The sequence below is a fragment of the Microtus oregoni genome, unplaced genomic scaffold (assembly GCF_018167655.1).
Source record: "Microtus oregoni isolate MIOR12 unplaced genomic scaffold, Mior012 000036F_ref0000092, whole genome shotgun sequence".
In the NCBI taxonomy this organism is placed as follows: domain Eukaryota; kingdom Metazoa; phylum Chordata; class Mammalia; order Rodentia; family Cricetidae; genus Microtus; species Microtus oregoni.
Window position 1 is genome coordinate 4,862,059 of NW_024543095.1, and position 25,665 is coordinate 4,887,723.

General features: G+C 44.5%; 1 protein-coding gene across 1 annotated transcript in view; it reads right to left on the bottom strand.

Annotated features, from left to right (window-relative positions):
• Nucleotides 1–19,585, bottom strand: part of Xdh (xanthine dehydrogenase) — a 64,095-nt gene extending 44,510 nt beyond the window's left edge. Inside the window, exons 1-6 of the mRNA XM_041631042.1 lie at nucleotides 19,308–19,585; nucleotides 12,672–12,729; nucleotides 9,782–9,878; nucleotides 8,820–8,925; nucleotides 5,141–5,267; nucleotides 4,123–4,184 (exon numbers count right to left, since the gene is read on the bottom strand). Coding sequence (XP_041486976.1) covers nucleotides 4,123–4,184; nucleotides 5,141–5,267; nucleotides 8,820–8,925; nucleotides 9,782–9,878; nucleotides 12,672–12,729; nucleotides 19,308–19,349 — 492 coding nt within the window. The 5' untranslated portion in view covers nucleotides 19,350–19,585. The remainder of the gene's footprint in view (nucleotides 1–4,122; nucleotides 4,185–5,140; nucleotides 5,268–8,819; nucleotides 8,926–9,781; nucleotides 9,879–12,671; nucleotides 12,730–19,307) is intronic.
• Between the last annotated feature and the right edge of the window lie 6,080 nt (nucleotides 19,586–25,665).

A 25,665-nucleotide genomic window follows, 5' to 3' on the forward strand; every position in this document is an offset into this window, starting at 1 on the left:
CCCATTTAAAATATTGGAATAAATTTCATTTTATTCAATTTATTGTAAAATTTATCTTGGAATTTCTTCTTACTGTGTTCCACTCCTAGTTGCATACAAGTTAAGGGTCTCTGTGTCTTTCTAATGTGACTGTTGGACCGATGAACTCACAGCAGAAGTGGCTGGATACCTGGACATGACCAGCACTAGACTGGACCCACCAACACCCCATCCTGATGAGAGGGGACTCATGAAGCCCACCCTTTCCTGGGGAATTGTAGGCAGCTAATGATGATTGTAGTATGGGGAGTCATAGTTCTCGGTGGTGTCGCCGCTGGTAAGTTTTATTTGCTTAATAAACCTTCACCCATGCTTTAAAAAAGGATTTATATGTCTTCTTAAAGCATCTGTCCTTTTATTGATCCACTAATGAGTGGCCGGGAATCATTACGTAACCCTGGAATTACTGGCTTCAAATTTGGAATCATCCCCCTGCCTCTGCCTCCTAAGCACTGAGATTACAAACGTGAGCTGCCGTGCCTTTCTCCTCCGCTTTAGTTTTGAAGAATAGTTTCACAAAGTACAGAATTTTAACTCAGTGGGATTTTTTTACCCTCAGCGCTGTTAGTATACCCCTCAATTCTCTTCTAGCTTACGTGGTTCCTTACGAGGTGAACATGATCCTTAGCTTGTGTGCTTCTACAGATCAGGTGTAGCTCTGGATCCTACGAAGGACTGTTCCTTTCATTTTTATTTTGTGAAGCTTGTGTTTAATATATCTTGGAGTGAACGTTGTGGGAGAGGGTTGTTATTAGTTTGGTTTGGTTCTTGTTTTATTTAGTTCTTTTTTGGTGGTTTTATATATTGTTTTTGTTGTTGTTTGACATTGATCTCAGTGTTCTCTGAGATGTCTGGTTCTGTGGTTTGGAGTCTAACATTCATTTGGGGAAATGCTCATTCATAATTGCTGAGCTATTTTGCTTTCTCCTTGTGGCATCCTTTTACATGCATGCTACACTTTCATGGTTCCACGGTGCTTGGTCTTCTGGGTTTTATTCCCCTGCTCATGTCTTCTCTTTGCTCATTGGCTCTGGAAGCTTGAATTTTCATATCCTCGGTCTCAGAAATGCTTTCTTGAGCCACATCCAGTTCACAGAGGAGCACACCAAGTGTATTCTTCATTCCGTTACTGTGACTTTGACTCTAGTATTTTCTTATAATTTCCTTATGGAATTCCTATCACTCTGATTACATTATCCGTCCTTTATTACGTGTCTATTTTTACATTAAAACCTTTAGCATAGTAATTATATTATTTTTAAAACTCATGATTTCATCTTTCTGACATCTTTTTTATGTCAATTCTAATTCTGCTCTATGTTTAGTCTCTTGAAACTGTGTTTGCCTCTGTGTAGGTCATGTGATTTTTTTTTAAGTGAAAAGCAGATAGTTGTGCTGAAATCAGAGGACCTCTATCAATATGGCTTCAGTGATGTGTTGGTGTCAAGGAGAAATACTTTATGGCCCTAGGCTTAATGAGTCTGCCCCTACACTGTGAATTCCACAAGAGTCTTTCTGGAGTCTATTCCTCCCTTAGATGGGTCAAGATGGCTGAGGTTAAGAATTTATCTTCTTCCCAGTAGGGTAGGCTCCAATGTAGCATGCCCTGAAAAGGAGAGGCTCTGGTACAATAGCATTATGTGTTTCTTCTTTTCAATAATTTTTGAGACTATAATATAATTACATTTCCCCTTCCTGTTCATGTGTTTCTTCTTGTGCCTGTGATTGTCTGCACCGTCCCATCTGTCTTCAGCTTGAGGCGCAGCAGCTGGTCCTTGAACTTCCCTTCCCCCAGAGGACCAGAGAGGGGCTCTTCATTACCCTTCCACGGTCTGGCTTTGCTGTGGCACTTAGCATGGCGTGGAACCTTCTAAGTTCCTCACACACCAGAGTGGGCAACAGAAATCCCACTTCTGCCTGTTCTAACTGCTTGTCCATTCCCTTCCTCTCTGCTCGATGGGACGCAGTCATTCTTGATGCCAACCATATGCCCAGCTCTGCCAGACTCTGCTCATGTGCGCTATGTGGGGGCAAATAGGAAATCCAAGCTCCGTGCAGCCATGCACAAAAGTAAACAGGCTATGGTAAGAATCCTGGGGGCCTCCGCGCAGGAACTTGAAGGCACTTCTACACGCTTGCTGTGTGCCAGACTTTTGGGCTGCTTAGAGCCCTCATCTTAATGCAGAAAAAACTGGGTCAAGAGGGACAGAGTACTACTCCACGGTGGAGTCATGCACCATCTCAACCGGATGAGCCCTGGGGAAGAGTATCGTTGTTGACATCCTTCTCTTTCGAAGCTCTCTCCGGGCTCCTTAGATTGGACATCTTTGAGCGGGATCCTCAGATGGGCATGCAGAGACAAGCTGAACAATCCTTGTTTCTCAGAGAAGCCTGAGCAATTAATGAAGACCATATGGCAGGTAAGGGAAGGCCCTGTCACTTAAAGCGCCTCTTGTGGATGGCCTAAGTTATGCGAGGAATTGTCCTAAAAGCTCTGCAAGAGGTACTTGATTTTTTTTTTTCAAACTCTGGTCATTTATTGCCTCTTTTCAAAGACTTATTTTTGGCTAGCCTCAGAAGCAGCAGAAGCTGTCAGCAAGGACACATCTCTCGGCACTGATTCCTGGTGTTTTTCTTTAGCTTCCTTCATTCGCTTGACCAAAAGTTTAGCATATTCTGCAGCCTCCTTGTTTTGCTTACTGCATTATCTCTTCAGTACAATATATCAGCATTGCAACGCAGGACACATGAAATGGCAAGACGCTGAATCTTGGCTACTTTGGTTCTGGGCTTGCTTTCTTTGTTTGAAGGCTTTCTGGCAACATATTGGTGGGCTTCTTTTTTAGAGAGACTGAAACACTTTCAGACTCCGCTAAACTTTTTGGGCCCCAATTACCAAATCATAGTAGCATCTCTCAGTCCAGGGATATCCTTCTCTCCTCTTTTTGTCTTCAGTAACCAGGTTGAAACTGCTCAGTTTGGCATCCACAGTGCATCCCTGAACTGACTTGCCCTTCCTCCCTCCAGTTCTCCTTGGTCTACAACGAGAACTCCCCTTCCTCAACATTTACTGTTGCCAAGACTCATCGCTTGCTAGGAGAGCCTTCTTTGTCATTCCCACCATTGAGTCTGACTGCAAAACCCTTCCATTTTTCACCAGGAGCCTTGGCAGCAACAAGAAGTACTTACTTTTTATAAATACTACATGGTAGGCATTATAATTCCAGTCTCTGAATCTAACATTCCCATTATTGCTACCTAGCTCAACCTCCATGCTCAGTTTTTGCTCAATTTCCTGGGTATGGTGAGGCATTGGCTGTCTTTACGAGGCTCTGTTTCCACCTCCACTCAACTTTCTTGTGTTATGCAAACCCAAGACTTTCTCCCAATGTGCCCACCCTAAAGGTGAGTGAGAAGCTCGGGGTGTCTCATGTCTCCTGGACCCATGATCAAACAGTGACGAGAAGGTTTGGGTGAAGTCGGGATTCTTTTAACCCAGAGTCAGGCAAAAACTTAGGTGGGTGTGCCAAGAGCAGAGGTGCCAACATTCTGTCCTCACCATATGGGCAGGTATGTGTCTGTGCTTACACAATCAGTGACCACACACTTAGCTATGGTTTCAGACAAGAGGTTTATGAACTCCGCGGGGGTTCGCGAACTGTCTGGAGATCTAATTATCAGCTTCACGAGGCCAGCAGAGTGCCAACTGTGACAGCAGCTAAGAAAGGGAAGGAGGAGGGGGCCAAGCTGAGCCAGGCAGGGATGCTTTTAAATACCACATTTGGCACCTGTGCAGGCAGAGCCTGCCAGTCTCCAGGGAAAGTGGCCAAGCCTCGAGGCATTATGGGAAGGTAGCACTTGGGCAGTGTGCACCTTCCCAAGAATCTGAGTTACACGCCTTCCCAGCGGGAAATCCCACACTATGAATAAGATAGCAGCATCTGTTTGCCCTAGCACATGTCCCAGCTGGAGGACTCACTCACTGACTTGCCTCATCCTCCTTCCTTATAGACCTGAAGTCCTTGGCATCCTTCCCAATTGGGCTCTCTGCGAGTTCCTGCTTTAGGGCAGGGTCCCACTTACCCTGGCGAAGGTCCGGAATCCCTGGAGGATGGGTCTGTAGCCTGTACAGCGGCAGAGGTTTCCTGCAGGCCAAGGGGAAAGTTGAAGTGTCATTGCTCTCTCCAAGTGGTGAGGGGCATGACCTTTGACACTCTATATCTCCTGCCTAGAAGGTTCTGTTCCTCAAAACACCTACTCTGATGCTCTTCCGGAATGCCCAGACCAAGTCCACACTGGCCTTCCCAGGGTGTCTGCTCACCTTCTCAGCGTGTCTCCCAAACTATATCACCAATAGGCTTCCACTTTAGAATGGAAATCCCTGAAGGAAGGACTCCCATCGTTTATCCTGTGCCCCTTACACTCCAGATAGTGTGTAACAGGACTCAAATAAAGTTTGAACAGATGATTGACTGGAGTGCTGAATGAATGGGGAACCTTCTGGACTCAGTTCTCTAGAGAGATTTGATTCACTCACAAGAGACCAAACAGGAAGGCAACAACTACTGTGACTTTTTCTTCTTCCTGTCAATCACCCTGAGAAAGAGCAAGTGAACAAACCGCGTTTTATGAGTATCTAGGCCAGTTGTTCTCAACCTGTGGGTCACGACCCCTTCGGTAAGCCTCTGTCTCCAAAAATATTTATATTACAGTCCCTAACAGTAGCAAAATTACAGTTACAAAGTAACAATGAAAATAATTTTTTGGTTGTGGTCAGTACAACATGAGGAACGGTAGGAAAGGGTTGCGGCATTAGGGAGGCTGAGAAGCACTGATCTAGTCTGTTTCCCAATTGTCAATAGTCCTCCATGATAGCTGTCCTGGGACATGGTTGCCCCATGAAGGATAGGATGCAGACATCCCACGAAGTAAGAACCAACATGGATAACCAGGAGAAGATCTTGGCTACCATGTTTTGTCAGCCAGAGCTTTCCAAAGAGCAACACCTGGCATTCCCTGCCCATTCTTGACTGTCACCATGTTGACGTGTTCAGGACCCATGTCCCATCCCACTCCCAGGGCTGTGCCTGAAGGTTCACACCTTGGAAGGCATTCTCGATCTCCTCAATGGTGGGCTCAGGCTGGTTTCGGAGCAGTGTGTACATGCTCATGACAATACCAGGGGTGCAGAACCCACACTGGGAACCATGGCTTTTGGCAATTCTTTCCTTAAAAAGAAAAAAAAAACAGATTAAAAAAAAAAAGACAGATGCCTCATGGTTGTGTTATCAGGAACCCCTCACTGCAGCTCCACTGCAATTCACCTAAAGCTGTGGGGGGTCACCATCAGGTTACCAAACCCCTCTGAGGTACAGGTTCCTCAACCCATGACGTACAGCCAAGGATTTAAAACCAGGACACATAGAAAACTCTTTCCATTCTTTCCTTTATTCTCCCCTTTCTTTCTGTTGTTTACTGGTGACTGACCCTAGAACTTTGAACGTGTTAGGCTGGGTCTCCCATCACAGGACACTGTCAACAGCCCTTTTTCTACTGTTTGTCTGTAGTAGTGTCTCACTGTGGAGTGTAGGCAGGCCTTGAACTTGAGGTCCTACTGCCACAGCCTCTCAAACAGCTGGACTACAAACACAAGGACTACATGAAACTCCTGACCTTGTACTTGGCATTCTGTAGGCATCCATCAATGTTGGCTATTAGTGGACACGTCCCTTCAGGGAGCAGGGGCTGTTCTCACTCAGGGGACTTTGGAATTTACCCAGGTTCACGCATCTTTAATAGAAGCACTGTGCTGTATTATTTTGGCTACACGAGCCTGCTGTGAAATTCAAGCACCACTCCTGAGGGACCAGAGTGTGTCCTCCCCACCAGTACATTTCTGGGTTGTTGAGTGAAGGTACCCTCTGGGCACAGTAAGAACATGAGAGTTGGAACATGAGCTAAACTGAGTTTACTCTCTGCACGGGAATCACAAAATTTCCACCCAAAACTGGTAGGTTTTGACTACAAAGTCATTTTCCTCATCCGCATGACTTTCTCCTTTTTCTGCCTCTTGAGAATCTCTCTTGGTACTCAAGTAAAACTCACAGAAGCTATAACGCCTATAGCCACAGTCAATTCATTAATTTTGTGAACGCAGACTATGAACCTAGCATACACTAGGCATGGAAAAGTCCTATAAACAAAGAAGAGAGTGTACACGAAGTCCATTCTGTAACAGGGTAATGCTGATTTTAAAAAAAATGGAGTAAGAAAAATACCATGTGGTGTAGAAAATTTGTACAAGATGACGTGGTCCAGAGAGACTGGTATCTACTGAGCCTGGTCAGAAAAGGCCTCTCTAGAAAGTATCTTCGCAGTCTGGCTTATCAGGGAAAAAGAACAGTCAGCAAGAAGGCCCCACACAGAACGAGCGTGGGGTGCCAGAAATGCTGAGAAAATATGGGCGGAACCTGCTGGTGATAAACACCTTGGCGGGGAAAGCAGCTCCTCCCAGGCCAGGGCAGGATAAGGGACTCTCTCCGTGTGATGGGGAAGCCTTGGGAGATTTCAGAGAGCGGTGGTGTGATTCATGGTTTGACAAAAAAAAAAAAAAAAAATTACGCTGGGCCGCTGGATGGAAACTGCATTCTCAGAGCAAGCACGGAGACGGGGCGTTGGGATATGGTACAGCCGACCAAACAGATGATGGTGTGGGCCGCGTTTTGCTCAGCAAGAGTAAAAACAGATGGGGGGAAATGTCACCGATGGCTTGGGCTGGAGAATGGACCACACTTCTAGATGGATGGGGTGTAGTACATGAAAGAATCAACGTTTACTCCTAGATCCTTATCTTGAAAAATAGCGTGGATTGCTTTGCCATTGGCTCAGGTTAGAGCAGCACCCAAGAAGGAAGACATTATGGGCAAAATAGATTCCTGATGAAGTTGAGATCAGACATTTACACAGTGTTGTCAAGTAGGCAATTGGGACTGAGTCTAACTTTCTGAGGAGCTGCCAAAGCTGAAAGTCAAATGTGTGCACCGCCTGCGGAGAAGGGCGGGACTGGGGCCTCAGCCTGGACACTGTAGCAGTCTATGGCTGAGCCATGGAGTCATGTGATACCAATGGAAGCCGGGAGGAAACATGAGAAAGTCAGAAACCAAGAAAAACAAACAGACCAGGAGTAGAATCTGGCCCTGTCGTTTTTATAGATATTAAAATAAGAACGCCAAGAACAGGACTTCGTGCGGCTGGAAGGGAGGGCACAAAAACCTGTATTGAAACTATTCATTTTTCGTTTAGCTACGAAGACTATGACAGGCCCAAATTAAGCTCACACTTCCCGCAGGTTGGGCAGGTTTAGGGGGTGTCGCCTTTTCCTGCCTAAGAAACAGCCTCGCCCTACTCTGACCTCACACTGGATTAGAGGCTCCTCCTGTGGAACAGAACCTGTTTGCTCATCTGGAGGCCCCTGAGCCTGATGTCATAGAGGGAGACCATGGAAGATATGACCCTCCCAAAGGAGAGGACTAAGGTGCGGGTTTAACACTGGAACAATCTCTGGTTGCAATTTTCCAAAGAACTCCGGCCTTAGTTACCCCAGTGGGGGGATAATAATCTGCCCACTGTTCTCTGCTCCCACCTGTTTCTACTTGACCTAAGAGCATCCAAATTCTCCCTTCAAACCCCCAGATTTGTACAGAGATCCCTCACTGTCCCTGCCTTCAAACTATTGCCAAGTGGTCTAGCTCCGCAAAGGGGAAAACCCCAGTCGGGCATTTCTAAGTTTGTATACCTGGCCTTAAAATTGCTGTAGCTGTAGTTAACCTTGAACTTCTGATTCTCCTGCTGCTTTCCAAGTGCTGGGATTACAAGTGAGTCATGTGCCATACCCAATTTATATGATGCTGGGGAGCCAATCCAGAGCTCCGGGCATAGCAGGCAAGTACTCTGTCACCTGAGTCGCATACCCAGCCCTCTTTTTTATCTTATCCTTTGTTCTCAAGAGAGTGAAGATCTGGCAGTCCATAGCTGGTGGTTAATACTGATTAATAACTTGATAGGACCTATAATCAAATAGGAAATGAGCCTCCGGGTTTATCCTGGAAGGGATCATCTAGATTAGGTTTGCCTCTGATCAAGGCTGAGGGAGCTTCTCTAGATTAGGTTGAAGTAGGGAAATGGCAGAATCTAGGACTAAATAGAAGGGGAAGCTGGCTGGACATGAGCCTCCCATTGCTCTCTGCTTCCTATCTATGATGCACCATGCCCAGTGCCTCAAGCCCCTACCACCATGTCTCCCCTACTACGGTAGTGAGAACCCCCAATAAGTTCTTCCTTCTTCATGTTGCTTCTATTGGGCATTTTTACACCAGCAATGTGTAAAGTTTGTAAATTCAACATTGTATTGTCCATGGGCGGGAGGTGAGTGATGCAACTGGAATTAGCACCCCATCCTAGGGGTACCTGGGCTTATTATCAGGAATCCAGGAGACTGTGGTTGTCAAACCATATCCAAGGGCAAGGTGTCCTTCCCTGCCTTTCCGGGTCTGGCGCAAGTATGCTTCTGGATTTTCAGCTGATTTTGTTGTTCCCTTGGGTCATGCAATGTTATATCATCCCGACCCTGGTGATGAGGAGCCTTGGGTTTGGAGGGAGCCCAGGATCAACCTCCTTTGCTCAAGCAGTGAAGTTTGTGCCAACAACCCAGGGCAAAGCTGCAGACTTGGCCGAGGCCTCCCTGTGAGATGTTCTGGCTTCACATTCACCACCACACTCACCTGTACAGGATGCAGCTTCTGGGTGTTTCCTATGCCTTCCACGGTTGTCACAGCAACATGATGCAAGGAGCAGATGGGGGCCAAGCAGGCGTTGACAGAAAAGTGACTAGAATCACAGATTAAGGTCATGTCATTGCAACTGAGGTCGTCAGAGCAGCGCAGGCCATGATCAGACCTGGAGACATTCTATGTCTCTCTGCTCTATGCCTTGTTCTTGTGTCTGCTATTGTCGCCATTGCCCTCTCCATCTAAGACCTTGAGACAGGAACAAAAGGGGCTCTATTCCGGCTGAGACTGAGCCTCACTGTTTCATGAAAATAGCCAACATCGGTTTCTAATGCCATCAATATGCCAGCTTTTTGCTGGGGGCTGAGGGAGTAGGGGTGGATGAGATGAAATCCCGACCCTGCAACAGCTTGCAGACAGCATGGGAGACTAGAAGTGGGTATGAAGATGCAGTGTAAACGTCTGACAGCAAATGGTCCAGGGGACTGTGCTGAGCTCACTAAGAAACCTGTATCGGTACAGAGGATCTAATTCAACCTTGGGGAATCAAGGAGCATTCTGTAGAGGAGATGCTGTTTGGGCCCAGTATTTTCAGGTAGAAAGTCCTGGATGAGAGGACATGCAGTACAGGAAACAGTTTATAGCAAGATCAGGAAACAAGTAGACCTAGGCCATGAGTTCTTCATATCATTTTTGAGCAGTATTAGGTCCTTGGTGGCAAAGGAAACTGGGGAGGAAATCGGGGACATACTATAGAAGGTCAGAAAAAGATTTTATAGGATGGCATATTAGCCTGGATTGCAGAATGGTCATTGTTTGGTCCCTCTTCATCAGCCAGGAAAGATACCCCATAAGACATCATTCAGTACTCCTTGTGACGATTGGAGTCGACTCACACACTCACTCACTACATCCGACCCTCTCCCATGGACCACTAGGCAGCAGGCAAAGGATACATGATCTTGTTCTGAAGACGGTCATACTTAGAGATCATCACTGTGCACGCCCCGCAGCCCCCTTCTCCACAGCCAAGCTTGGTGCCGCACAGCCCCACTGAGCAGCCGTTTGTTAAGGATGCAAATTCTGAGAAAGGACTCCACAGATGGACAGGAATGCCGGGCAGAGCCTCACAGGCAGACGTCCTTGACCCAGGAAGGAGCATAACCACAATCCCCTCACTCCGTGGGGCAGGACTGTGTCCTACAGATGTGAGAACAGATCACCTCCACTGCACAGGTGAGCCAGAACCCACGTAGCACCATCCAGGACACAAGTTCCAGGGTCAGGGTTCCCCCAGGGTCTGAGCAAGAGGGTCATGAACCTCTAAGCCTGAGCATACGGTGTGTCTGAGTGGTGAAGTACCTCAGCCAGGCAGTGATACATTCTGGGACACACCAAGTTCTGGATTTTGCCCTGAAATTTTCAAGCCAATAAAGTCCCAGAAACCAAAGCCAAAGCTGGACTAGGCTTTTGAATCTCTCGCAAAATATATACAAGTGAAAAATCAAGAGTTTTAAAGATCGGGAACCGATAACGGATCCAGCCAGTTCTTAGACATACTGTGGAAAGATAATCTATGACCTAGCTAACCAGTCCGCTATTCCAAACCCACAGCAGTCATGTGGCCACCTTCCTCGAAGCACAGAAGCCTCTTTGCTGAGCTTCTGTCAGTCCCTAGCCCCTCGCATCTCTTCTGAAGGTGGGGGACACGGATGGCTATTAGCAGCTGGCCCTTCCTCCGTTGTCAAGATAAGATTCACGAGGAGCAGCAGTATCGCACCTTACACTCAAAAGCTCTTGTTTGCTCTCAGCAGTTTGCTTAACAGGCAAGAGCTACTACTTCTCTGCAGATTAACATGCGAGGCAAAAGCAAGCGGAGACCCACACTGTGGTATGAGCGCAGAGTGTCATCTTGCATGTTCCAGTCCCCTGACTCAGAAGTCTCCTGACGCCAGACTTGTGTAATCCTCTCTTCCTCTTGCTACTTCTCTCTAAGCCAAAGAGACGTCCTAAGAACTGAAGTTTCTTTGTTCGCTTGTTTGTTCTCATTAAGTAAGGTATGTGCTGGTATTTAAAGCTGATCCACCTGGGAAGTGTTTGCCCTGAGAAGGTGGCTCTGTGCTCTTTGTCTTCTAGCCTTGGCATCTTTCTAGAAACCCCAGATTTGAAGCAAGGCTAGGAACATTTCTCTCTCACAAATTAACTACCAACCCAGACCGCAATAAAGAAAAGGACTTTATCCTTTACACGGCAACTCTCCGTTCTAAATTCCATTTGAGCTTTGCTCTTCAAATCAGTCCAGCGTGATTAGGAGTTTCTGGGGCCCTCAGGTTTGCGAAACCTAAACTGAAACTAGGAACTCAAATTAGCTTTGTTTTCAGTGCACTGAAATCCATCTCAACAACCTCCTCGTGGAGCTGGACTGGAGATGGCGTCCCCTTTGCCGAGCCACCGAACCCTCTGCCACAGAAGAGCCACCATTCTGAGCCTTCAATTATACCTATACCAAGTTGTCTGCCATGCTGCCTGATAGGAAGAGCGTGAACTAAAGTCAAAGCCTTGATTCTGGACTCACTTCTGTGAGGACTGAGAAAACAGTTCACTCAAAGGAGCCGCAGGCATAGCTCTGGGAGTGGGAGGAATCCACTATGAACAGATGTCAAAATGAACGTAGTCCTGACAACAGCCCCTGGAGCCGTTCCATCCTGGGTGAGAAGTAAAGCACACGGCCCTAGGCTTCCATCCAGGGTCTGCCAGAACCTGCCCGGAATATACTCAGTGAAAAGCAGGCTCCTTAATCTGTGTAGGCCTCACTTCCTCTCAGAAGCGGAGTAAGGTTACACGTCCATGTAATCTCTGAGAGGATTATGTGAGATCACCTGTACAAACTACTCTGAACTTTGTCTGCACATAGTAAGTGTTCACTAAATATCAGCACCTATATTTTCTGCTATCCAGGGTCCTAGAATACTTTAATCACCTGAGAGATCCTACAGAAGCCTTTCCCCCAACGGATGAAGACCAGCAACCCAGAACACACATCTCCACCACTATGGGGGTTGGTCAAACAAAACCTTCTCAGGTGTCACTTCAGGTATCCTGTATACTAGATATTTACATTACAATTCATAGCAGTAGAAAAATTAGTTAGAATATAGTGATAAAAATAATTTCATGGTGGGGGTGTCACCACAATCTGAGAAGCTGCATTAAAGGATCGCAGCGCTAAGAAGGGTGAGAACCACTGCTCTAAGGAGTCTCTGCCCACGATGTCTCTAAAGCCTGCCATTAAGCAGTTGGGACCTTACACAGTTCCCACGGCAATCATTCTTTCCCAGTATAAAACCATTGTCTGGGAACACCCAGTAACATAGAACTTACCTAGTATGTGGAAGTAGGTTCAATGCCCAGCAATGCAAGAAAAGGAAATAGAAACCCCTTCCCTCATATCTCTGGACCTCGATGGAGCCAGAGAGGATCTTGGGTAGTCTTCTATGTGCTAAGCAAATGTCAATTGAAGACGAGCCTACTGCTCCCAAGGGGAATGACCATGAAACTCACAGGGGTGGATGAGGAAGGGCCTTCTGGGTCCCAGAACCAAATCCTGGAATTACTAAACTCTTCACTGAAGAAACGTGAACGAACACCCTACCTGTCCTCTCATGTGAGAACTGGGAGGTTATGGTCTAGGGAGGCAAGGAGACTGTTCAGGCTCTCCCAGCTCTTGATTACTGCAGCTGCCCAGACTCCTCCAAGGGCACCCCCTGGCCACTGGGAAACCATGTAAGCCTCAGAGAACAGTGTCATCATCCCCTCAGCCCCATTCCCACCGCAGAACCAGGATACGCTTCCTTCTCAGGTAGACCAGAAGTGTTGTTTCAGGATCTGCATTTTTCTCCACCACCTACCAGGAAAAGGAAAGAAAACAAAACACATCAAGAAATCGCCTACCCATTCATTACAGTTGACTTTCTCCCTTCCAAATCTCACGCCCAAACACGTAGAGTGGATGGGTACATACTGGACAGACAATTACTTGACAATTTCAAGCAATGAAGAGATGAGCTCTAAGACATGATCATGATCCTGCCCTCAAGTCCTCGAATGCCACCTGGGCACACCACGGAGCGTCCAGGTTCTATGCTGGCAAGAGCACGGCAGAGTCTCCTCCAACTAAGGCAATATCATCACATTTCTCCTGCCTCATCCCAGCTACAAATACTAGGGGCGTCTGGAGCTTTCCACATGCAGACCCTGACTTGGTTTCCTCGAGCATGCCTGCTCAGACTCCATATGTGATGAGAGACAGCTGCTTATGTAGTCCGTGCTCACAGCGAAGCGTCGTGTGCAGCGAGCTACCACAGTAGCGACACGGTTACGCTTGCATGGAGGATCCACCTCAGGTCAAAACCCATCCGCATGTTCAGTAAGGTAGAAAAGTTCGCCTGCCATGTGAGATGCTCTCCCCAGATGTGAGCCTTCAGAGGAGCTGCGAGAGCCCATTTCAGTCCTCCCCACACTTAAAGGCAAAGAATTTATGATAAGAGCTTCTTTAAGAGAACTGTGCTATGGGTCCTTAGTGTTTCTCCAAGGGAAGGGAAGGAAATATCCGCCTCACACCTCAAGCTAAGAGAAGGGACAGCCTCTGTACCATACATAAATCCACTGTTCCTCCTTTGCTGTATAGTGTCAACAGCCAGACCAACTCAAGTCTTTCTCAGAGGCCCTGATAGAACAAAGAGAACCTTAGTTCTGTGTTCTTGTCCAGGAGTGGACTTGGCAAGGCCAGTCTAGGGCTGGAGCCAGTGTCTTCTCAGAAGAGGCAAGGTTGTGGCTTCTGGGAACCTGAACTCTGGTTATCAGTTCTACGACAGCTGCGTCTGAGGAATCGCAGGTTCTCTTTGGCAGCACTGCCTGACTTAGCTTTCTGCTGGCCTTGGCCACGTTTCCCCCCTACAAATCGAATATATGATGTTTTACTTCTTAACAAATTTGCTTGATGTGAATCATCAGCTTGTGCAAGACGTCCTGGTCCCAGCTATTGCTTTTGTCTTCTTTGTTTCTTGTTCTCTCTCTTTCTTATCCCTGGTCCTCCCACACGATACATCACCATAAAGGACCCTTATTCCTGCAGGTTCAGGGCAGCATAGGACATTGAATAGTCTGGCATACCACAGCTAAAGGGAGGCCTAACATAGTGTTGTTAACTAAAACTGATGGGTTTTAAAACTTGAGCTTTAAAAAAGGAAGAAGAGCAAGTATTGGTTCACATTGCCAGAATCTAGTAGGTCCAAGAATTTTGATAGCAATGAACGTACTACAGACATCCATAATGTAGACAGGATTGACTTGAGTGTGTTTAAACCAGTCTCAGGAGGATTGCCTAGAGAAAGTGATGGAACCACTAATAGGAGGCTTCTTTATACAGTGGACCAGCCATGTTGGAAGCTGAGAGAGAGAGCAGAGGGCCTAAGAAATGTACATCACTAATACCATGGGGTGTGTGAGCAAATGTTCCCCTGCAGTGGTCTCTGAAGAACCCTTAAATTCATTCAAAGGGTTCGCTCTGAACAGTTGAAAAGTCGCCTTAAAACAAAGCCAGTGAAGTGAAATCTTCCTTGCTGTCTCACAGCATCATTCTAAGTTGAAACTGTTTGGGGAAACTTTACTGGAAAATAAAATTGTGCATGCACATATGCGTGTCATGTAGTGTGTGGTATATATGTAGGCAGTGTGTGGTGCATGTACAGAGAGAGAGAGAGATCACAGTAGGTCATCAGGTGTCACCGTCTACTGTTTCAGTCCTACTGTCTGCAGACAGGATCTCTCACTGGGTCCATGAGCTCTTGGGGTCTGCCTGGCTCCAACCCCCAATGCTGGCATGTGCAACCAGCCCTGGCCATTTTTATGGAAGCTGTGGGTTCAGACTCAAGTTCTCATGCTTACAGGGTTCTTACCTACACAGCCATCACTTCAGCCCAAGAGCAGTATTTTTGGATTGGCTCCAAATAATACATTTCTGAAACTTCAGGATTTCCCCTTCAATGGGGTTTAAAGAAAAGTGGGAGACAGAAATTAGAATTCTTAGACAAATATTCTGTTCTCTCGTTTGGAATCCATAGACTTTACTTACCCATAAAAGTTAAGTGTAGGGCATGACTGTAGAAGTGAAACTATGTGGGGAAAAGGGAACAGACAGGAGCGAGGAGGGAAGGAAGTAGAGGGTGGGGATATGAGTAATATCATCAATGCATAATACACACTTGTAAAACATTTTAAGTTTAAAATTAATGTTTTTTGAAACTTCTCTTTCTTTTATGATAACACCCCAGGAGTCCAGCTTGCTCAATACATCCTGGTTATTAAGTCTACATGAGGTGAAGCCCCTTTTCTTGGGGAAGAAATCATGAATGCAAATAAAATTGATCTTTATCACCCTTCTGGTGGGTATCAGTGACTTTAAGCATGTTAGTTTTCTCCATGTTGCTCCTATAATACATCACACTAGACATACATACACACACACACACACACACACACACACACACATACACACCTGCTGTGACTACCTATAAATTCAAGGTAAGCTTCTTAGTGTCCCTCAAGATCCTTTTAAATATATCCTCGGTCTTCCATTTTAATTGTCCTGCCTCCTACTTCCCTAGCAACCTGATCTGATTGGATTGAAAAATCCCTCTCTTCTCTCCCAGTCCCATGCCTTGACCACGTCTCCCTCTTTCTCACACATCTTGACTTGTTGGAAGACATCATATGCTCCCCTGTTCAAGGCTTTCTACATCACCACAGCTGTAGGCCTACACTTCCTTGAATATCTACAAAGAATGGCTGACCAGGCTACTTCTGAGGTGTGGCTCAGAGCTTGCTGCAGTGTGCCCCATGGAACACTCTTAAAAACTGAAAGCCCAGGGGAAAAACCTTTGGCAGGTGTCACGCAGATTGAAACTGAAAGGTTTCCTGCAGGGTGATGTTTGGAGCACTTGTTACCACCCAGATGACATGATGGAGCTAGGGTAACTGGAAGGTCATGGGGGGAGGGGGGAGGTTTTAAAGACTATCCCCAGCCTTTGGCTCTTATTTCATGTTATGCTGTAGATAACTGTTTGCCATGATGGTCTGCCTGTGTAGTCTAAGTTCTCTGAAACCACAAGTTGAAACAAATCCTTCCTTCCTGAAACTGAGTCTGTGGGCATTGCAGTGACAGTGGACACAAGCTGCACTGTGAGGAAGCAGCTTTATAAAAACTGTGGTCGATGGGCCAGCAGCATGGCTTAGGTGGTAAAGGGGCCTGCCGCAAGGCTGGATGCCAAGCTTGATCCATTCATATCCTCTCTCTCTCTCTCTCTCTCTCTCTCTCTCTCTCTCTCATACACGCACACAGAGAATAAATGCATACAATGCAGTGATAAAAAAATTAAAGAAAAAAATGAGTGAATAGATTTCTCTGGGAATTTGAACTTTAAAAGAAATAATGATGGTGGGGGTAGTGGCAGGCCAGCCTGGTCTGCATAGTGAGTTCCAGGACAGTCAGGCTACATAAATGAGACCCTGTCTCAAAAAAGCAAGGAAAGAAGGAAGAAGGTAGGTAGGTAGGTAGGTAGATTCTAAGGGGTGATAACACACTATACACACTTAAATCTGTAACTTTAAATGATAATTAATCAGTGAATAAATAAACAGATGGAAGACCGACTACCTCTGATACTAATAAATATAACTATCCAACAACTGGCACAATAATTGATCCAGTTAATAAACAATGGTGCTGATCAGTGCATGAAATCTTGACGAATGAGATGGCCATATAGTTATATGACCTCAAAGTACCTGTCCATAGATTATTAATTATGAAGGAAAAAAGAGTTGTCTTTTGAGGAAGAGAGTTAATGGACACCACCTTAACCTAGAGTTGAAAGTCCAGGTCACTAATGGCAAGGCTGCGATGATATATCCCTTGATAGAATATGCCACAGGAAAAGGCATTACTTCTGGGGTAGTCCTGCCCAAACAGCAGACTGGGAACCAAATTACAAGACAGTGTGAGGGAAAGCTCAGAATTAGTGTCACCCTAAGGAATAGCTAGCCCGTTCTCTTCAGAAATGCCAATGTCACTAACAACTAAGGAAACACAGGAACTGTTTAAAGTTAAATGAGATGAGATGGAAAATCCCTAACATCCACAGCCCAACTCTTCTAGGGGATGATAAATGACATTAATGGGAAAATTATAATAAATTTGCGTGAGACACACAGCGCTTTTATATCAAAGTGGCAGTTTCTGAATTTCATAAATTAATTGTTGGTCTCGAAGAACTAGAACATCTTTATTCCTAGGATAAAAATACAGAGATGGGACATCTGAAACTCTCAGTTGTCCAGAAAGAGTATAAGTTTCATACATTTATACATATTTGTCAAATATATAAAATTATTTGTATGCTTACATACATATTTTCATCTGTGCTCGTATATATATTCAGTATATTTATCCTGGAAGAAAGAGATAGAGAGAGGGGCAGGCAAGATGGCTCCGAGGCTAAGGCACTTGCCTCCAAGCTTGACAACTTGAATTTAAACAAAGGGGCCCACGCAGTGAAAAAAGAAACTGGATCCGACATGTTGCCCTCTGTCCACCTGCTCCCAGATGAGAATGAGCCACCATCTTTCTACAGCTTCTTTGGTAACATCTTTGCACAATATCTATGGCCCAATGCCCAGAACATCTTGAAAAAGGAAATTAATCCAAAGTTGCTCAAGCCACCTCTACTCACCCCAATCCCCCTCACTTGCTCTTGTGTTTATTACGACTGCGTTTGTCCTTACTCTCTTCATTGCCTCTTCATCCTTCTGGCAGCTTCCCAAGAGCCCACATCTTTTTAAACGACAAGCATGGCTGGCTATTCAACATGAGAACATGACAGGGGCAGAACCTTTCGGAAATAGAAGGGTCTGGCACGATGCTACTGTCTAACGAATCTAAACATCACTCCACTGTGGTGCAAATAAAACCCAAGGAGAAGCAATTTCAGCCAAGTCAGTTCACCTCAAAAACACTCCTTCCCAGACACAGAGCCTGATGGCCCTTCACAAGAACAGTGGGTCACGTGCAAATCAACAGCTTAAGAGATAATAAAACTAGAGTGACATGACCTTAAGAGTCCTTGAATCCCGCTATTAACTCGCTGAAAAAAACCATTTATGAAAGTTCCAAAGGAAACGTCTTTGTGTGCACAGCAATTGTAAAAAGATAGTTTAGTAGCTGTTTCTACACCTGGATGATGTTACTGCTGAATGCAAAAGAAGTTTCAAATATTGGGTGCAAGGGCCTTACTACCACCAGCGTAGGCATTTCAACCTAGCTCTGGTAGGTACCAGCTGCTCAACTCAAAAACAGAAGCATCTCAAAGAGAGGATCTTGGACCTGGGGACCTAGCGATGAGATCGCTCAATCTGAATCCAAGAGTCTTGACAGTACTGGTGTTGAAATGGATCCCAAAGTTTCCAGGCTAGTTACCCAAACAGATCCTGGCAGTTTAAGTCCTTAGGGAGTCTCTGAAGCACGTGTTCATTTTTTGCAAATTCCTTCAGAAGTTACTCAGCTTCTCCAACCAACAGAAAAGTATCAACAAAAAGGCAAGGAAAATCATTCTTCTTTGGGGACACTTTGGCCTACTAATGGTTTAAACTGTCCTTGTAGCCAGTCACAGGTGGGGCGTGATAGGGCTTCTCCTACAGTCTTGTTTATTCTCGAGTGTGGAGCTGACGTGCTGTGAGTATCTTGTGAAGAGGTAAACAGAACTTGGAGACAATACACTTATTGCGGCTCCTCTCCCAGTGAGGCACAGACATAGCAAAGACTCCCAGGCTACCAGGGATTTGTGGTCCCCATGCGCTTTTTCTACATCTTCCTGCACTGGTGACGTTTAAGGGGTTTGCAATATTTATTTACAAAACTGAGAGATGGTTGAGGGGGGTTCCTTTATGAAAATAATAATCATGATGGCTGGCCACAAGGTGTCAGTATATGTCCCCACACAGTAAATCAGTTCAAGCTGTTAAATCTATAATACGAGATACATCAGAATCGACGGCTATAATGTGTTGTATAGCCTGGCATTAGCGTGAAAACACATTCTTGCCGCTGCTCTCAGCAAGCAGAGCCATCAAAGTACTAGGCTGGGTTTACTTAAACGGGGAAATAAAGGGGTGTTGATGACTCCCCACCTCACCTAGACTGTTCTTTTCCTGCCTCTAAATCAGTGTGTTCACTACCATAGTGTGGACACCTTTCTGTCCTCCCTCTCCCTCCCTCCTTTGCCCTCTGAGTGTCTTGCCTGTGTTCTTCTTGCCCTGAAGTTCCTGAACTACGAGACCAGATCAAATCAGAGGGACCAGGTAAGAGAGATGACACATGTCCCTTCCCGGACAGCAGAAACTCCAAACCAAAAAGCAACTCCTGCTTACCTTTTTACCATTCACAAAGAACACCAACTCGTCTGCAGTCATCTTGGCTGGTCGAGTCACTGAGTTCCCAGGAGGTACTTGCAGATATCACTGCCGTGAGACTTGGAAGATACGCCTCCCAGCAAAAATGAAACAAAGTTGGCCAATGGGAAAGAAGCAGCCCCAGACATGGACAGTTCTTGGCATTAGTCACAGGTTTACATAATCCACCGGGAAGGACCAAACAAGCACACCACAGAGCAGCTCACCCTCTCTGCTCCTATGTCAAAGTACACAGAGGAAAGTGTGTGCCCAGATTAGTGAGGGCTGTGTCTTGGCACCAGATGTCTGAATTCTGGGCACCTGCTCTGGTGGAACCTGCTTCATCCTCCTTCCACTTGCCCTACCAGGAAGAAAGGGGGAAGGAAGCCTTTGTCAGTCACTGCCAATAAGAGCTGATTCACTCTCTTCCCGTCCACACTTGCTGTTTCTCCAGTCCGGCCTACACTAATGCAGACTCGGCACTGGCATGCTTAACTCATTCTCTCGTGGCCTGGTGAACTATGCAGGTCACAAACAGAGAACTCAGTGTCCAGACTCAAACCCTGGCCACTGACTACAGCCTGTCACTTATCCCCTGCAGAACTCAGATCTTCATCCCGGAAAAAGGAACATAAAAATGATACCAAAATCAGAGAGCTGAGAGACAAATAGTCTCTCGGATGTGCCTTATAAACTTGCAGAAAACCAAAAATATGTACGCTTGTTGCAAAAGTGTCTTCATCATAGGAACAAATCCTGAGACAAAACATGCTTGAGACTTGCACAGACATTGTCAAATCATCAGAGGCGCTCTCAAAAAATAAATAAACAAACAAACAAATTTCAAACACCAAATAAATAAAAATGCTTATGGAATATAATCACAGTCTATTAATAGAACTGAACCTCCCCCTCAGGAGTTAGTGTCCCTAACTCCTGGTGTAAAGGTCTACGCACACAGGCAACACCAATGGGCTCTCCCTGCTCCACCCCTCCCCATGCTCCCTTCCACCCCACCTCCACCACAGCAGCCACTCTGTCCTTCCCCAGCCCCGCAGTCCCTCAGTCACTCAGCCAGCCTGCAAGAGAACACATCCAGTGCTCCTGGAAAACCACAGGAGAGGAAGAAAAGAGCCTGAGTCAGATGTAGCCATCACAGCAGCATCTTGAGAAATAGTATTACCGGGATAGTCACGCCATCGACACAATGTCCCTCAGCCAGCACAGCCCAGTGAAGACCAAGAAACAAATTTTTTTGTCAGTTGATTGATATCCCAGTTTGTCCCTAGACTGTGCTGTGTCTCACGTGCCAAATCCTATGAGTTTCTCAGTCCAGGACAAATGGGGATGCCGATGGCTGTGAGACAGTAGTTGTTAGCCGGAGTGGAATTCCCTTCAAAATGAGTCATTTGGCTGTCTGGGACATGTTAGTGACATGATCAGTAGAAAAGTTGTTGCTGTTGCTGCTGCTGCTCCTAAGACCAGGAAATGGGACTAAATATTCCAAGCTCAGGACAATCCCTCACCACAAAGACTTGTGCAGCCTAAAATGTCAATCAAGAAGAGACAGAGAAATCCTGGTCCAAAAGGAGAAGGGTGGGGCAAGGGATTAAGGCTGATCCTAGGGCGTGTGTTTCTACCTCTCCCTGTTCTTCATATTCGTATGATTGACTGGCTCTTCTATTCACTGACGCACCCAAACTTACGTCTTCATGAGCTCTGTCTGGGCTGTTCTGCACAGTCCCAAGGAGAGTTACGTTAGGCTGAATTTAGTATTAGCTCCATCATCTTTGCAAAAGTCACTGCCTTTTACAAAAGTCCAGTGTCCTCATTTACAGACATGGCTTGCCGTGGTTACAAAATCACCTCTTTTGAAAATTTTTATGAGGTTTAACCGTTCCCCGCAGACATTGTACAAGTGCTTGAGGGGTGTCTAATGCCCACACTCCCCTTCCCCTATCATAGTTTGAAGGAAAAGGTAGCCTGACTGGGGTACTACAAGAATATACACAGACACACACACACAGAGAGATTGCAGAGTTGTATCAAAAAATTTTTTAAAGGCCAAATAGACGACCCAAATAAACAGATAAGTAATTAATATAAATTATTAAGTTGATTTAAAACACAGAAAGGAAGTTGCCAATATGGCATGGCTGGAAGAACCAATAATTTGAAAGGGAAATTTTAAAATATGGAAGAAAAAATTCACCAAGGAAATTCAGATGCTTCAAAAGGAACAAACAAAATTCTGGAAATGAGAGAACCAATCAAGCAAATAAACAACACATCAGAAAATGTCATCAACAAACAAGAGCAAGCCAAAGAATGAATCTTAAGAGTGGGTGACAAGGTCGAGGCAGCGATGCATACAGGCATATCAAAGAAAAAATGGGTTGGGAGAGTTCTCAGTGATTAAAATGTTTGTGTAAGGTCTGGAGTTTGGGTTCCCAGAGGCCACCTAAGTGGCAGGTGGACATGGAAGCCCTCCTGTAATTCCAGCCTGAGATGATAGAGACAGAGAATCTCCAGAGTTAGCGAGCTAGCGAGTCTAATCATACTGGCGAGCTCTGAGTTTGATTGTGAGACAGTACATCATTGGACCCCAAATGTATGCCAGCATACTCAAGAGAACAACCCTAGTCTACATAGGATAGCAGAAGGAGATGGTAGAAAATTAAAAGTCTTAGACATCCTAGTCAATGAAATGTTAGCCAAGCATTGCCAGAATCTAGAAAAAGAGACATCCAAATAGAAGAAGTCTTCCAAACCCCAAACAGTCATGACCAGAGAAGAATCTCTCCAAGATGTATCATAATCAAAATATCAAAAATACAAAGCAAAGAAACCACAAGAGAAAAACGCCAACATACAGAGGCATAAATATCACAGTAACATCAGATGTGATGTCAGCAACCATAAAGCCATAAAAGCATGGAATGATACACTTCAATCCTTAACAGAAATTATTGTTAACCAAAATTGTTATACTCTAAAAACAAGTATTTATTAAAAACAGATGGAGAAAGTAAGAATATCTCAGAGAACACAGACACATACAACATACACACACTAAACAAACAAATAAGATAATAACTAAGCCAGCTGTAAGAAAAATCTTCAAGAATTATTATACACAGAGGAAGGAGACAGTTTCACACATAAGAACACAGGAAAGAACATATTTTATGAAAGCAACAGATCAACAAAGGAGACCTAGGAAAGAATCAATCATGTCCAGCACAACAAATGTCCAACACTACCAGGAAAGGAAGAAAAGAACTGTCAATCAACCAACCAACCAGAACAACCAGCAAAAGCATAACCAATAGCAAATCCTTCTCAATTATAGCCTTGAGTGTAAATGGCCTTAAGACAGTAATTAAAAGAAACAGATTGATGGACTGGATTGAAATACATGATTCAATTATCTGTGGTCTCCAGGAAACTCACATAGCTAGGGAGAAACTGAGAGTCGAGTTGGAAAGCAAACTGTCAAGCAAATAGAAGCCACAAATGGTCTGACAGAAGAGCAATTCCCTGATCTGATTAGGTCGATCTCAAACCAAAACCAGTCAGAAGAAAGAAGAAATGGGGTGGTCCATTGAGTGTTAATAAAAGAAGCAGTTCATGCAAAGGATATAACTACTATAGATATTTATGCTCTGAATCTTGAGGCCCCAATTTTCATAAAACAAACACTAAAAGGCATAGATGATCACATAAGTCCAGATACAGTGATAATGGAGGGGTGGGTATCCCACTGGTATATCTAGATAGGCCTTCCAAACTATAATCAGCAAAGGGACCTCAGAGCTAAACTACATCATAGATTAAATAGAGCTAATCAATCTACAGAACATTCCACCCACCCGATAGAAATGACTGTTCTTCTCAGACACACTTAGAACCATCTCTAAAATTAACCACATCATAGGCCACAACACAAGCCTTAATAAATTATATAGACAAAATAAAATGAAAATAAGATTATCCCACCATGTATTATATCATGGTGGACTAAGACAAGAAACTAATATCAAGATTAACCTTGGAAAATATACAAAAGCTTAGAGACTGAACAGTATGTTTTTGAATAGAAAATGAATCATTGAGAAAACCAGGAGGGAACTTAAAAATCCCCAGGAACAAACGAAAATAAGAACATTAATGAACAGAATCTCTAGGGTACAGGCAAGTCCTTCATAGGAGTATAAGCACTCACATTAAAAAATCAGAGGGATCTCAATCAAATGACCCAATGAGACACTTCAGGACTCCTAAATAGCAAGAAGAAGCCTACCCCAAATACAGCAGACAGAAAGTTGTGATAAAGACCAGGGCATATATAGAATTAAAGAATTGCTTCTTTGGAGGTATTAAAATTTAAAATTGAACAACTTCTCGACAGACTAACCAAAAGAGATACAAGTTACTAAATTAGAGATGAGAAGAATATTGTTACAGCAGACTCTAATAAGAGCACATTATCAAGGATTATTTGAAAATTTATATTCTGAAAAAAATGAAAATCTAGAAGAAATGGATAAATGTCTAAACTCATATAGCCTACCAACATTAAAGTCAGAAGATATAAATAACCTGAACAGACCCGTGATAAAAAAGGAAACAAGAACAAAACTAAAAGTCTCCCCACAAAGAAAGTCCCAGGGCTAGACCTATTTATTGTCAAATTCTACCAAACTTTCAAGGAAGTCTAATACCAACATTCTCAAACTTTTATATAAAATGAAACATTTGTTTATTGATTTATTGATTGAAACAGTGGATGAATATGGGAAGTAAATATTCACATCCACTGTTGGGGGGGGAGGGTAAACTGGTGTAACCAACCATGCAAATCATTGTGGAAACTTCTCCAAAATAGAAAATAGATTTACCATACGACTCAGCTGTCTCACTCTTGAGAAATTTCCCAGATGACTCTACATCCTTCTGCAGATAAACCAGTACATCTGTTTATTGCATCTCTTTTCATAATAGCAGGGAAATAGAATTTGCCTAGATGTCCATAAATCGATAAACAAGTTGAAAATATGGTACATAGAGACAATTGAATTTTATTCAGCCATAAGAAAATTAAAATGTGAAAATTTCAGGACAGATGGAACAAGAAAACGTCTCAATCTAGGTAACTTTAGCTCAGAAAGACAACTATCATGCACCCCCTCTTATCTTCAGATCTAAGCTCCAGGTTGTTAAATATACGTATCTAGGCAGGAGCAAAGGTGGTGTCTACGTTTCTCGTCTATTGCTGTGATGAAACCATGGCCAAAGCAACTTAGAAAAGAAAGAATTTAACCGGGGTTTGCTTACAGTTTTGAATGGTTAGTTCGTGTAGTCCGTGACCATCATGGCAGGGAGCGTAGCAGTAGGCAGGCAGGCATGGCATTGGAGCAGGAGCTGAGAGATTACATCCTAATCCCCACGCAGTGAGAGTCAGGGGAGAGAAACTGAGCCTATCCCAATTTCCCCATCAAGGCCACACCTCCTGTTCCCTTCTGAAACAGCCCTACTAACTAGAGGACAAGCATTCAAACATATCAGCTTCTGGGGCCCTTCTCATTCAGAGCAACACAGTGCCCAAACAAATCAATGTGAGACAAAAGGAAACACACAGGACAGACAATAGAACACAGGAGCTGTTAAAGCAGAAAGAAGGATACTTGGGGTGAAAGGGAACATTGGGGACAAGAAGAGAAGGGGAGGAGAAGGAGCAGAGTAAGAGAATCGATCAAAACGAAGTACATATGAAAATGACATAAGAACACTTAATTTGTAAGCTAATTTAAATAAATAATTACGTTAAAAGAATGTTGAATAGGACATAACTTAAATACGTTATAGGAGATGCTCAACACAGACCGCCTTCTCTGCACTGGGAGCAAAACTCCAATGTACCTCTGTGGAGCACGGAGGGGGAAAGGGAACTACACCTTAACTCTGGGTCTATACTGTCATTCGGAGATTCCATCATTACTAGTTGGAAGTTTCAGTACTAAAATTTGGCAAACACTTTGACTGACTTGATTAATCCACAATTGGCAAAATGTTTGCAACCACTTTCTCTGTGACTTTGAATTTCTTTAATTGACAAAATTGTATATGTGTATAACATGTTTCAAAATAGGGGTGTATTTTGTAAGGGCTCCTTTGAGCTAACTCGTTGCTAACATTTATGGTTTGAACACATCTGATAATTTTCAAAACGCAATGCACTGTTATTTAACACAGCCGCTGTTTTGTACTGTAGGTCTCTTGAATGTGGTCCTCCCACTTAACTGGGGAAAGAAAATGTGCGTTCTTTTACCAGCAT